Here is a 14,555-nt window from a genome sequence, read left to right as displayed (position 1 = left end):
GGGCCACCTGCTCCAATTCTCAGTTGCCATTTTGGTGACAAAGTGTTTCCCAACATTCAGAAGGAACCTCCTATCACTGGGCACTTCTGAGAGGAGTCACCTCTTTGCAGCCTCCCTTCAGGTATTTAGCTATATTAGCAAGATCCTCCTGAGCCTCCTCTTCTGCAGGCTGAACAGTCCCAGCTCTCTCAGCCTTTTCTACTCTAACTCATAGATGGTAGAGTGACAACTCCTAGCTCACTCTCTACTACACTGAGCACTTTCCTAATGGAAAAATTTAAACAGTTACCAACAAGAATTAATTGTTATCTCTTACGGAGATATTTAAGGTAGTCTGCAGTAACACCAATTTTGGTTTACTACTTAAAAAAAAAAAAAGTATGTCAGGATTTCGTATCTGGATTTCAAAGGTGTGGAAGGGTTTTATATTTTTATTGGCTTGTTTAACACCTCAAGATATCACAAAATCGTAGAGTATGCTGAGTTGGAAGGGACCCATCAGGATCATCAATCCAGTACCTGGCCCTGCACAGGACACCCCAAAAATCCCACCCTGTGCCTGAGAGCATTGTCCAAATGTTCCTGGAGCTCTGGCAGCCTTGGGGCTGTGACCATTCCCTGGGGAGCCTGTCAATGCCCAACCACCCCTCGGGGTTTGGTCCATCTTTTCTTGATATCCAGCCTAAACCTCCTGACTCAGCTCCAGTCATTCTCCCAAGTCCTGTCACCGGTCACAGAGAGCAGAGATCAGAGCTGCCCCTCCTGAGTATGTTGAAGGCCACAGTGAGTCTCCCCTCAGTCTCTTCTTTTCCAAGCTGAACAAACCAAGTGCCCCCAGCCGCTCCTCTTAAGACTTCCCCTCCAGTCCTTTCCCCACCCTCATGGCCTTCTTTGGATAGCCTCTAATAGTTTAATGTCCTTTTTATATTGTGGTGCCCAAAACTGTCCCCAGGACTCAAGGTGAGGCCACCCCAGTGCAGAGCAGAGTGGGACAATCCCCATCTTGCCTGGCCATCGATGCTGGGCCTAATGCCCTCCAGGGCAAAGATATCCCTCCTGGGTGCCAGGGCACTGCTGACAGATACCCAACTTGCCATGAACCAGGACCCCCAGGCCCCTTCCCACCGCTGCTCTTCAGCCCCTCATTTCCTAATTTATACACACAACCAGGGTTGCCATTAATATATTTGAAAAAACTCTTTTCCATTGTCCCCCACATTTCTGGCAGCTCCAACTTCAACTGAGCTTTGGCCGCATGAACTCTCTCCCTACACTGGCAAGCAGCATATCTGTCTTCTTCCCATATCACCGATGTCACTTACAGGCAAACTAATACTAGTACTTTAAGTGTTGGGATGCCTGAGATCATATACAGACATTGAGATGCTGGAGCGTGTCTGGAGAAGAAGGGCAATAGAGCTGGGGAAGAGGCTGGAGCACCAGGAACAGCTGAGGGAGCTGGGAAAGGGGCTCAGCTCAGAAAAAAGGAAGCTCAGGGGAGCCTTCTCAGTTTCTTAAACTCCCTGAACAGGAGGGTGATGCCAGGTGGGGGTCAGGCGCTGCTCCCAGGGAACAACAAACGGGACAAGAGGAAACTGCCTCAAATTGTACCAAGGGAGGTTTAACTTGGATATTAGGTAACATTTCTTCATGGAAAGGGTTGTCTAGCCCTGGCACAGGCTGCCCAGGGCAGCGGTGGAGTCACTGTCCCTGGTGGGATTTGAAAGCCATGTTGATGTGGCACCTGGGAACATGGGTTAGTGGTAGATTTAATAGAGTTTAGAATTTTAAGTAACACACACAGTGTGCTCTTTAAAATCAGATTTAAAACATACACTTTGTAATCAGCATACTTAGTAATTTACTAAATATTAGAAATACACCAAACTGAATTATTTAAAACAATTTAAAGAGGTATTTAGCAATTGCATAGTTTACCTGTTGCTTCATTATCTTTATCTGCTCCTTTTGCTTTCGCTTTTCTTCAGCTGCCATAATAGCTAACAAACAAAAGCAAACAATATCAGCAGAACATGGCAAGAGACACGTAACTTTTCATTAACACTTTTCAAAATAATCTACTAACATGCACAAACTTCAACAAGTAATATTTACCTTGCTGTTTTTTTGCTTCTTTGGCAGCTCGCGCTTGCTCCTGCTTCTGAAGCTTTCTCAGTAATTTTATTTGTGCTGCTTGCCTAGCTATTTCTGTTACAAAAAGAAAATATTATGTTCATAAAAACAGTGCTGTCCAACACTAAAGATATAGTTTGTGTTCCAGACATTTGCATGTCGTAAAGACAGAGCAAACAGATTTGTTTTGCACACACAGATTTTTACAAAATTTTTCTATCAACTATCATTAATGGCATGCCATGTATCAGTAACTACATCAACAGTGCAAATGAACATGGATACTTTATCTCATTCCATGCCCTACCATGGGCAGGGACACCTTCCACTAGACCAGGCCGCTCCAAGCCCCATCCAACCTGACATGGAATACTTACAGGGATGAGGAGTCCACAACCTCTCTGAGCCACCTTTACCAGGGCCTCAAGACCCTTGAAGTAAAGAATTTTTTCCTAATCTCTAATATAAACCTGCCCTCCTTCAACCTAAGGCCATTCCCCTTTGTCGTATCACTCCAGGTCTTGTGAAAAGTCCATCTCCAGCTTTCTTGGAAGGGGCTCTAAGGCCTCCTCAGAGCATTCTCTTCTCCAGGCTGAACTACACCAGCTCTCTCAGCCTGTCTTCATAGGAGAGGTGTTTCACACACGTTATTAATAAAACTGAGCTGTTAGGTCAGTGAAGAAAAGCTCCAAACTAAAAGCTCTTTAAATGACACCAGGCAAAAGAGTGATCAGCAGTCAGCTTTAGTGAAGGGTTAGTAGAAGATTTCTTTACAAATCAGTATTAGAACCTGTAAAGGCAACTGCAAAGTTAAATCTCAAAATGTGAAGATGATATTAAGCATTCCGGAAAATCCAAGGTTTTGCTAACAGCAAGGAACTCTGGAAGAGCCCTGCAAAACCCTGGGATTGGCTCGGTTTGTTAGAGCAGTGTGCTAGTAACACCAAGGTCATTGAGTTCAATCCCCACACAGGCCATTCACGTGAGAGCTGGACTTGACAATCCTTGTGGGTCCCTTCCAACTCAGAATATTCTGTGACACTGTGAAAACAGTGGGCAAAGATAGCAGAGGACCTTCCTCATATAGTAAATGTAAGCTAATACACCCAGAAAAGAAATACTAAAATTAAAGGACACAGAAGAGGATCAAAGGGATGGAACTACTACTTTCTGAGAAAAAACTGAAAACACCTGTGCTGTTCAGTCTGGAGAGAAGGCTAAGGACAGAGAGAATCAAGGTGTGCAAAATCATCAAAGAGGTGGATAACATAAATTGGAGAACTGTTATTCTCCAACCCCTGGAATAATGGAATTAAGGAACAACCACTGACAGTAATAGAACATCATTTGTTAAAAATGACAATGTTCCAGTAGTTAGCAGACTTCTGGAACTTGTTGCCACATGAGGCCGGTAGAAAAAACACTGTGAAGAGGTTAAAAACCAAAGAACAGGCTAATTCATGGGCAACAGTTTAATAAACAGAAAATAAAGGAATAAGAAAAAAATGTGCTCTACAACATCACTCATTAAATATCTCAGCATGCCAGGGTTCATATATGAGGAAAAACTGATCAAGAAGGGATAAGGTTCACACAGTTTCTCCAAGCAGCATCTCCTCTGGCCACTACGGCAGATAGAGCTCTGCTCTAGATGAGCCCCTGGCCTGAGCCACTGAGGTATTTCTTATGTTTTCACAAGGACAAAAAAAGCAGCAAGGAAGATATGAACATATGTAATATCAAAAATTACACGTTCTAAATATTTTGTATATACAGACCAGAGGTTTTGTTCTATTTAATAAGTACTACAGTATGTAGAGGGAAAAAAGACATTTGGGAGTCCTCCTAAGTATTTCTCCTCCACCCCTTGAAGTGCCCAATATGGGGAAAGGAAGGACACAAAATGAAGCAAAATGGCGCAGTGAGAGGGCTTATCTTTTCCCACTGATGGGACTTCCAGAATTAGTTACTGTGTCTCAGCAATAACTACAAAGCCTCTCAGCAAATGCTAGACGCTTCATTACACTATGTAAAAATGCTACATTATGCAAAATACAAAGCTGTTACCCAAACACATCCATGCTTGGCACATGAAAGAACACTTAAGTTAAATGTCCTGACTTACGGGCTGTAAAATTTTTTTCATATTGAATTGGATGCATCCCAAAAACATGATACAGCTATGGACTACAGAACTGATATTCACAAGGATGTACCTGATAGTTATTTAAAAGCAGCTTTTGATACACGGTAGTACTTGATACCATGGAAGTTCTACTGTCAATGTTGGTACTAATTATTCAAATTAACAGGCATTTAAATCTTGTGACTATCAGGGATTTCATACGAAAAAGCGTTTTCCCTGGAACAGCCAAGCACTTTACAGAAATGCTAATTTCAGTGGGTTTTAATTTCAGTTTCTAGATCCACTGCTGTTTGAGCAGATACAAAGGAAAACGAAGATCTGTTGATTTTGGCTATTAAAGACTTCAGTGATCACCAGATTTCTGGATGTCTGGTTTTTTAGGTTTTATACATTGAAATAAAGTAACTATAGAGTAAGCTTTTAGACATGTCTTTAAACATGCACATCCTTCTTTAAAACCTATATACGTGTAGTGATTTTCAAAAAGTCTTCAATAAGAGCATGTAAAAAAAATCCAAAATAAAATGCTGTATACTAGTATCCTAGTGAGACAAATCACTCTCTCCTATAGGAAAAACATTAACTCTTTATATACTGATACCCTCTCTCTGTGAAAATATTAACACAGTTCTTACCTTGAGCCTGGAGCTTTCTCAAAAGCTTCGTGTCGGCATTGTCCAGAAATTCACTGCTTCCAACATTCGGAGGTCGGCCTTTGCGGCGTCTCGTTCTTGACTCCTCTCTTGAGTGCTGTCTATCTGGATTTGGTGGTCGTCCTCTACGCCCTTCCATAGCTCTGATACGGGGAATGACTTCCTCTTCCTTCAGAAGACACCACTGCACACCCTTTTAATTGACACATTTCACAGAGAGGTATTACAAACAGATTTAAAAAAAAAAAAGAAATCTAAGATGAGAACATGAACAGCAAGAGATTCTTTCCCTCCCCAGATAAGTTGTAGATATAAAATATGCAAGTGTTGTGATGTACTATTTGAGCAGGACAATTTCTTGATGATGCGCAGAAGCTATATATTGAGAGGCTATCACTAAGAATTTTTGTAAATGTACCACTAGGAAAGATTTTGAAGACTATTAAATCATATACAAAGTTTTTACCTAGTAGATATGCCATTACCATGTTATTTTTTATTATTTTTCATCAAATTAAATTGTTCAACCCTTTCTAAAAGGCAAAACATATCCTTTCATACTATGTAAACTCAACAACAACTATGCTGCTTTCACATAATCCACTGCTTGACATGAATGAAAAAGTGTGTCAAGCTATGAGATGCTGTGCTCCAACACAGAGTGTTTACAGAAATTCTAGCATACATAACAAGCAAAGGCAGCAATGTATTTTCAAATACTGCTTTCGAGTGCTGTAGAGCTCAACAACTGAGCTGAAAAAACACAGATGCATTTTAATCTTCAAGTTTTAGTCAGTACAATTGAGTTCTCCCCCAACCACTGCAAAACAATTTCTGTGCCAACTTGAACCAATCAAAAGTAACTTCTAAGCATCCATGAATCTAAACTAAAGTTATGTTAACTATATTCTCTAACCAAACAAAGCATGCACTATAGTATTTTGTGGCATCACAAAAGCAGATTCTGAAATACTTTGTTAATAAAAACACCCAAATTATTCCTCATGAAGAAATAGCTTTACTTTAACTGGCTACTGAAAAGCAGAGTTTATTGCATCTACTGAGCAGAAAAGGAGCACAGTCTAGGTGGTCCTGTTTAATTAAACGCCAGTATTTCAAAATTTTAACATCTTTCACCATTCCCCCAAGTTTTTGAGAAATGCAGGGAAAAATCTGCAAGCTAAGTATCCTTCAGGACTTCTTCATAACTTGCCTTAAAAAGGTTTGTAAAAAATTTTGAAAATGTCTGCTAAAGCAAGAAAGAAAGTTGGTAAGTTAAAAACGTCATTAAATATCAGTTCAGCAAAACTTTATTTAGAATGCTTTAGTTTTCACATTTATATGTACATAAACCCTAAAATCAAATTTACTGTACCAAAACATAAATGGTTTTTGCTTATTCTGGTAATTTGTCTTTTAATTATTTCTGCTCGTTCTTCACCATTACAAAGGTTTTTACAAAGGTTTTCTTCAGCAAAAGAAATGGCAGTTTGCTAATGAGACATTCAGATTTCAAGGGAGTTACCAGTATCTGCAAAGATAGTTTCCTGAAGTCTGAATCCTTCCCAGTTAAGACCACCCCCAGAGTACAAGTCACACTTGGTTTGCATACATTCCAAAGGGCTCTTTTATTAGCGATGTTCTGAAAATGCACTGTTCAGAACCATGACCCTATCATTAATGTGTACCACACCATCATGCATCACTCCTAAGGATTTTTTAATCTAAATCCAAATATTTAACCCAAAATATTTACCTCTACCACTTGACTAGAAGTTAATTCTCTTACTATCTTTAAGAGTATTACTTAGGTGTAAGCTTTGTTTCTCTGCCTAGTACTTGAATTGCAGTTTATCACAGGTTCAGTTAGTTGAGGTAGATTTAATACTTGCACTTGCTACCTACACCAACTTCCAACCTAGAAAATCTCATCTCATAAAATGTACGTGCCAGGGGAGGCAAAACAGAAATTAAAGAAAAGGAGAAGAAGCAGCCATAGTTCAAAAATCAGCTTAGAACAGCAATGGAGATTGCTCTTGCTCTGTATTTGTACTTTCTGCAGTTAATGATACTAACGATAATAAACACGCATCAAAGAAAAGTAGAGATCTACGAGATCATTAGTACCAGCGACCATGTTGGATATTACACTTCCCTAATGCTGCCTAAAAAAGAAACTAGAGGCCATCAAATGAAGTGAATAATGGTTCAATAAGCAAAAGGACCAGGTGCTTCAAGGGATGGGAGAAGACTGTATAATGTCCTGTCAAAGGACATTGTGGATGCACAAGTTTCCACAAGTTTAAGAGCGGACAAGACAAAAATAGTCCAGAACAAAGCCATTAAGGGTTAAGCAAGAGTTGATTGACCATCTGTATTTTGTGCTCAAACATCTTTTAAAATCTCACCCAAAATACATTTCTATTAAAGAAATGTACAGTCTGGGGTTTTGATATTCCAAGGACAAAAGACAGGGGTTGCACCCTAACACAGGAGAATCGTGGGCTTCCATAAAACGGAAGCTTTGCTACTCAAACACTAGAGAAAAAATGGGAAGAACACTGTGAAATGTTGTGGTTTGTTGTTCAAACTAATCAAAATAATAACTTTATTCAATTTCTCACCTTTAAGTATCTACCATGTACTGCAATACTGTGATGTAATCAGGACATTTGCCAAAAAGACACCAGACAACTATGCATGAAAGCAGCATCAAGCTCAAATCCTGTTAATCAAGCTAATGAACAAAACCATAGGCACTTTGCAAGAAGCAAAAATCCACTTTAATTTCAGATTAGATTTGTGGGGAAAAGTTAACAACATAGCTTTCCAAATTGAATTGCAGAGCTCGGAATAGGACAAAGACTCCTGTACATATTACTTAAACTCATGAGGACACATGTCCATTCCATCACCCTAAATCACATTCGCACAAATCTTTCTAAATCACAGCAGTTTAAAGCTTCCAGGTCCAGTCACTGAATTTTCACATTTGCCAAACTTCAAACATTCTTCTAATCCTACTCCTTCATGGCCCACTTCTGCCAGATATGCTTCTGTTACAGCATTCAAATGCCGCTTTGAATAACCCATAATATTTGGTAGTTTGCATACCACAAGAGAGAAACGCAGGCACTATCAGAAGCAGGTAATCCATGTACTTTTGGCTTGCTACAGGTAAACCTTTAATATAACTGATTTAGCCTTAAGATAATTTTCTTTGCATCTTGTTCCATCTCAGAGCTTTGTGAAACTTACCCCAGCACATGCTGCATGTCTCAAAAGATGACAGAAAGATATAACGAAGGAACAGAAGAATAACCACAAAAGGCTACACAGAATAATCGAAATTACCACAAAAGCAGAAATAAAATTTCTCGAATTACCTCCAGACACCCATGAAGATATGATTATCACACATTATTTTGAATCTGAATGATTCAAAAAACTTAAGTAAAAAGGGTGCCAACTCTTATAAAGTATCAGTACCACATACTGTTTTACTAGGTATATATTATCAGCCTGCGTGTAGCTCCACTGTTTTGTAACTTCTCATTTACACATAAAATGTAAACACATCTTAGCACATCTGATACAACTGCCCTCAGTCTCTTTTCCTAATAAGAAAACTTACTTTGTCTACCCAAGTCTCACTGGAACCTATCAAAAACCACATCAGTACAAAGTACAGTGATGATACGTACATCAAACTAATGTTCACATCGCCAGTCTTGTCTGTAGCAATCTGTCCCTCACACTGCCTTCATTCTCAAGTTTTATAGATCAGAGGGCAAACTGAAAACCAGCTAAAGGGAGAAGACAGATACAACTAAAGGGGACAAGACTAATGAAGTAATACGGGCAACAGACACAAAAAAGGGAACAGGGCAAGAAGAGAGCAGGTACCCTGCCATTACATTACATGACAGTAAAATTAATTATTTCAGTCAAGACATGCAGGTACGTAAGGAAGTTCATAACTACAGGAACTTTTAACTGTTGTTTTCTGAAGGCCAAACACGAATCAAGTTTAGCAATATTTTACCCTGTAAGCCAGGAAGCACCACCTAGAAGTAGCTGCTTACCAGGAATTCAGTCTTTAATGCTTTCAAATTTATACCACGCAAACATTACACATTTCTATAAGGTATCACAAGAACACAAGGCTTAACTCGAGCCTGAACTCAAGACTGTTGAGAGCTAGTAACATATTCAGAACACTTATCTTTTAAAGAAGCAAATACCTTCACTGACAAAAGTCCAAAAATTTTCGTGCACATCCTGTAGAAATAGCAACATGGCCAAAATACAGTAACACAGCATGGCACAAACATAGTAACAATTTCCTTAAAATTTTGGGTTTACTTATCCTTGTGTGGTTTATCTACACACCGTCTAACAATTTCACCACTGTAAAGCACAACTGGTATAGGTCGGCATGCCCCTCCGTAGAAGTGTCACGCTTCAGGATGCTCAGACAGTATTCTTGATACAGGAGACACTTGTATATAAACATGCAATTTACATATACACACAAACGCACACATACATACATACATATATTATGCACAGGAACACATGAACAGAGTGGGATTTAACATGTACACATAAATTACTTTTGATATGAGGTTGTATACAATAAAAGAAGAAACAGAGTTTTAAGTCAGAAATACCTGAATGCTAAGATAAAACACGTAGCTCCGAGTTTTCAAACTAAACGAACCCAGGCTCAGAGCTGATCATTAAAGCATGCTGAACTCCTGCACCCTCTGAGCAAAGCCACTGAAGGGAGTGGTTTTCAACACAGCCCAAGATCAAGCTCTCCACATCTCAATCTAACTACTGTTAAGAACATGTGCAGCTTTTAGAAATGATTAGCTAAAAACAGATAATGCTTCAGATCGTACCAAAAATTACTTCACCTAAACTTAAGTTAATGCTCCTTGGATCAGAAACTTTACTTTTTAAAAAGTGGATACCTGCGGTCCATCTCTGGCTTCATAGAAGTCACCCACTCCTATTTTTGCACTGAAGCTGAAATTGTCCCTTGAGATATCCATTATTCCATTTCTGCTGAGATACTGAAAAAATCACATATTTTTCCACTTCAGCTTGTAAATAATTACAACCCAGCTTTGATGTACAGCTAACTTTGTGAGTGTAATGTTTTGCACATTCTGTCAAAGGGATATACATTTTAAGACATCAAATCAGTAACAGACCAAGATACATTACACCTCACATCACAGAAAATAAGTATCTCTATTGGAGAGAAAAAAATTATGTATTTTAACTGCAAGCATGCTTACTAGCATTAGAACACAGAAGTTAAAAAATGAATGTACCTTTACTACTTCAGGATACTGTCTCAGCTTCTTTCCACAAGGTGCAAAATATGCTACTTCTCCTTGAACACGACCACCAAAGTTTCTTATTCGGGTTTCTCTTTGCCAGCTAGAGTAATATGAAATAGTTGCATACAACAATACACTTTTTAAAAAACAAGTAATTTGTGTCAATTTAATAATTCTACAAAAAAAAGGGAAGAGGAAAATGTGACTAGACCATCATAAATCAAACAGATCACATCAGAAAAGTGTATCATGTAGATTGTCCAAACTGACTAAATATATTAATTTATTTACATTAAGTGACTAACATATTACCAGATTTTAAATGGCTTAGAACTATACTTCAGGGAGTTATCTGGAGTCTATACTGGCTCAGCTCTAGCCATCAGGATTAATTTCTGAAGTAAAACAGCTAAGAGATGGGTCATGTTGCAAAAGAGCAAATTTAATGCACAAAAATTAACACATGAAATATGATGACACTTTTTAAAGAGATCCACAGTCACTCGGACTGGGAGTCAGAAATCCAAATTGTTGAAGCCCTTTCCTTATTATGCAGCCTCAAAAGTTTTAAACTCATTTAAAGTTTTAAACTCATTTTACCAACTGATTTTTGAAGGCATAATCTCTCTTTAAGGAAAGTCAAGTATATACATAACGTACCCATAATCGAGAGGAACACGCAGCTCCCGTTCATCTGCTACTCTTCGTCTTTTTGAAATACCTAGAACAGAATTTCTGATTAATACCTAACAGAACTTACAAAAGAAAACATGTTCCTAAAATGTACTTTTTATGTTTTATCCCCAAAAGCGAACTGTTGTTTCATTCTCACCATTAAGTATCTCAATTACCAAGAAAATTCATGTAAGTGTTCTCCTTCTGAAATACATTTTCCTCTAAGTTTCCTGTAACCTCTTCCTCTGAAATTGTAAATGGAAAACCTAACTATCCCATACCTAGCTGCTTGTTGTGTTTAATGCTCTCAAATATTGCTAATTTAATTCCTTGCAAGCCTGTTTTTCTAGACAAGACCGTATATTAATTTTCTTCAGTAAAGAAGGCGCAAATGAAAACACACTTTAAAGATCCACACAATTCTAATAGGCTGCATCTTCCTAGAGCTCTGTGTATGTTATGCAGCCAAATGCCAAATGCAGAAAATTTTCAGAACTACTTCAGCTTTTCCAAGTTCAAACAGATGTTGTGTTTGGTGCTTGTCAAGCAACTGAATCAACAGTATTCCAGAGACAACTGCCAAATGTGGGGGTTTTTAGTGTGACAGATCCTTTCCTCAGGCCTCTCAGACAGCCACAGGACATGAACTATGTATGCAGACCAACTTTTGGAAGATGCACTTCTCAAAAAGTTAGTTTGGACCTTCTGTCAAGAAAGTGACACATCTCTTCCCTGGAAAGTGAGTACCATTATCAGACTGACCCCCTGGCACTTGCTCCAGCTTCTTACAGCCAGGAGTGTCACACAGCACCACAGCACAGCTGCCAAGCAAGGTGCCAGCAGTTCCTTCCAGATGATGTGAAGAGTCCCCTAGAAAAAGCACCAAGGAAATGCCTGTACACAGATGCCAAACTTTAGACACAGGGCTGCACTCTTAACCTAACATGACTAACTATGGCATTATTTTGAATGGTCACAGTGCAGGAAGGGAGGCTGCTTTTCCAAATATAAGTAAAGTGAAAAGTCCAGTGCAAAATAGAGAAGAGACCACAAGACCCCTTCAGTGACTGACCAATTCTAGGTAAACGGTTCACAGTATCTTATTAGGTGATTCTTAGGTGTAATATTATTACACCTAAAGCAAAGACATAAAACTTATTCTACCTCCTACTCCTGTAAACAGAAAAATCTGCTAGCACACTTTTCAAAGCATCACAAATCAATACAGATTCCTGAGGAAAAAAATTAACTTTTTAATTTACCCATTTGGATTACTCTTAATCCATATGAAATCTTTTATAAACCATACAATTAACAAGCCTGTTTCTGGGATAAATGTTGGGTAGATCACATTATACCGCTTCAATGCTAATGCCCTTGTATGACATGGAATGAAGCTCCTATTCCACTGAAACCAAATATAAAAAACCTATTTACAAGCAGATGTCCCCATTTAAAAATCTGCTTACATGCATGCTAATAAACATCAAGTCTCTAGTTCCAAGTAGAAAACATGTGATTTCATTTCATTGTTACCATGCAAATTAAGAAATGTGACTTTCAAAAATGCATTCTTTACTGTATCCATAGTAATTACTAAATTTTACAGATTAAGTCACCAAATGAAGGATTATATGCACTATATAGTATCAGGCAAATGCTAAATGCCCTTCCCATGAACTTTTTAAAAATAAATTCTTGCGCATAATGCATAAATTCTACTGAGAATTTTGAAAGAATGACTAGAAAATTGTATTCTAACAAAATATGGTTACAAAGTTTCTTGAGGAAGGAGCAAAAAACTGAAGATTCAGAAAGCAAACTACAATGTAGAGAAACAAGAAGCAAGAATAACTAGTTTAGAATAAAATGGAAAATTCCAAAGACAAAATAATGAAGAGTTTTAATGTAATAAGTATCAACTCTGGATATTTAATTCTATCTTCTCTCAAATAATTACATGAGTTAAAATGTCCTGGTCTAAGTGTAATGTTCTAGTCTGGAGAACCTGCAATTTGGCTGACAGATCTTAACGACTGCTGCAAATACCCATGAAAAGATCACAGAGTCACCTAACAGCCAAAGCCAAAATGGACGTCAAAAGTCACCGGATCCAACCTTCCTTGGGAAAGGCAGCTTTGCCAAGATTGTCTCGCACCCTGACCAACTGGCATCTGAAAACCTCAGGGGGACTCTGCCACATCCCTGGGGCAACTGTTCAGTGAATCACTGTTCTTATGGTAAAAAATTTCTTGAGCTGTCACTTGATACCAGCACCTGGACTATTTTTGTAACTACTTTTACAACACATGGATCTTAGATATCACATGGTAGTATAACAGAAGACTTTGAGATACCACAGTGTGTACTTGGTGTGAGGGTGGAGGGTCCTGTCCCAAGGAACACCGCAGGCTGGGACTCAGGACATAAGGCAGCTGGTGCCGAGCTGGGCGTCTTTGCTACTTGGAGATTAAGCGGGGTGGAATGAGCTGTAAGACCAATGGAAGAGCTCTTCACAGAGGATGACGTTTTATTCAGTTTCAGCGCAGTTTTTTCTCCCTCAGTGTCGGTATCTGATTCATCTTGGTCTTTATCATCCTCATCATCTTCCTCCTCAGACCCTTCAGTATCTGACTCAGAATTACTGTCAGACTCTGTTTAAACAAAGTGTGGCAAAAGACACATTATGACTTGGAAACTACTGGCAAGTACATTAAAGTTCTAACACTTGCAAAGTCTTTTATCTTATTATATATGCTTTTTAATAACATCTCTTGAGTATAAATAGGAGGTTCTAATTAAATAACTAAACTTTTAAATTACTACAAATATGACAGCATTGAGTAATTCCACATGATAATATGCTGTTCCTTTGAATGAAAAGAGATGAGTGACAGAAACTGCAGTATTTCAAGACTGTTTACCCCAGAAATGAGCTACAGCTACATCATCCCCTGTTAGCCAGGCAGTGGCTGGACACTACCCCGGGAAGGGCTTTTCACAGGGTGTGAAATCCATCATGAACAGGAAGAAAACAACAGAACTGGATACGGGCTGAAAGGTGTCAGAATCGAAAGTATGGCGATCCGTGCAAAGGAAGAGCTAGAATAGAGGACAGCCAGGGTAAGGAACAAGGAGGGTGAGATACAATCCTGAGATAAAAAGATTAGTACAGGGTGTGTGGATGAGAGGGGGAAGAGAATGATGAAGGTGGAAGCTGGACATTAGGGATATCAGCACATGGGAGAAAGAAGTGACTGTGAATACAGCCAACTCTTTAAAACAGGCCTTGCCACTCCAAATTGCATAGCCTGGTCTGCAGCTCTTAAAACAGTCCAATTACTTACTCATGGACTACTCTGCGCCTGAATGAGGCATAGAAACATGCTTTTCTTGCCACTCTTGACAAATTGAAGGCCCTTGTGTCCCTCTCTGGCTAGAAAACCTGTTTTGCAGCTGGGCTCTGTCTGCCAGAATCATTAACCATCAATCAGCGTTAATGTCAATCCCTTCCTGAGCACTTGTCACAAGCTACAGGCTGGGTGACTAATGTGGAAGGTAGGTCTCTGACAGCCTTTCGAAAAGGCTATGGAG

At 39.0% G+C, this 14,555-nt stretch overlaps 1 protein-coding gene across 17 annotated transcripts in view; it reads right to left on the bottom strand.

The window, feature by feature from the left end:
• The window catches only part of BAZ2B (bromodomain adjacent to zinc finger domain 2B), a 121,911-nt gene that overhangs the window by 32,748 nt on the left and 74,608 nt on the right, over positions 1–14,555 (bottom strand). For 9 of the 17 annotated variants that reach the window (XM_039555358.1, XM_039555357.1, XM_039555364.1 and 6 more), the window contains 8 exons: positions 13,319–13,615; positions 11,724–11,831; positions 10,947–11,007; positions 10,278–10,386; positions 9,912–10,013; positions 4,915–5,125; positions 2,116–2,208; positions 1,939–2,000 (listed from right to left, as the gene is read on the bottom strand). In XM_039555358.1, the coding sequence (XP_039411292.1) occupies positions 1,939–2,000; positions 2,116–2,208; positions 4,915–5,125; positions 9,912–10,013; positions 10,278–10,386; positions 10,947–11,007; positions 11,724–11,831; positions 13,319–13,615 (1,043 nt within the window). The remainder of the gene's footprint in view (positions 1–1,938; positions 2,001–2,115; positions 2,209–4,914; positions 5,126–9,911; positions 10,014–10,277; positions 10,387–10,946; positions 11,008–11,723; positions 11,832–13,318; positions 13,616–14,555) is intronic. The other 8 variants (XM_039555365.1, XM_039555366.1, XM_039555369.1 and 5 more) reach the window with 4 other exon arrangements.

The sequence above is a fragment of the Corvus cornix genome, chromosome 7 (genome assembly GCF_000738735.6).
Source record: "Corvus cornix cornix isolate S_Up_H32 chromosome 7, ASM73873v5, whole genome shotgun sequence".
NCBI lineage: Eukaryota > Metazoa > Chordata > Aves > Passeriformes > Corvidae > Corvus > Corvus cornix.
This window is presented reverse-complemented; position numbering and strand designations above follow the sequence as displayed.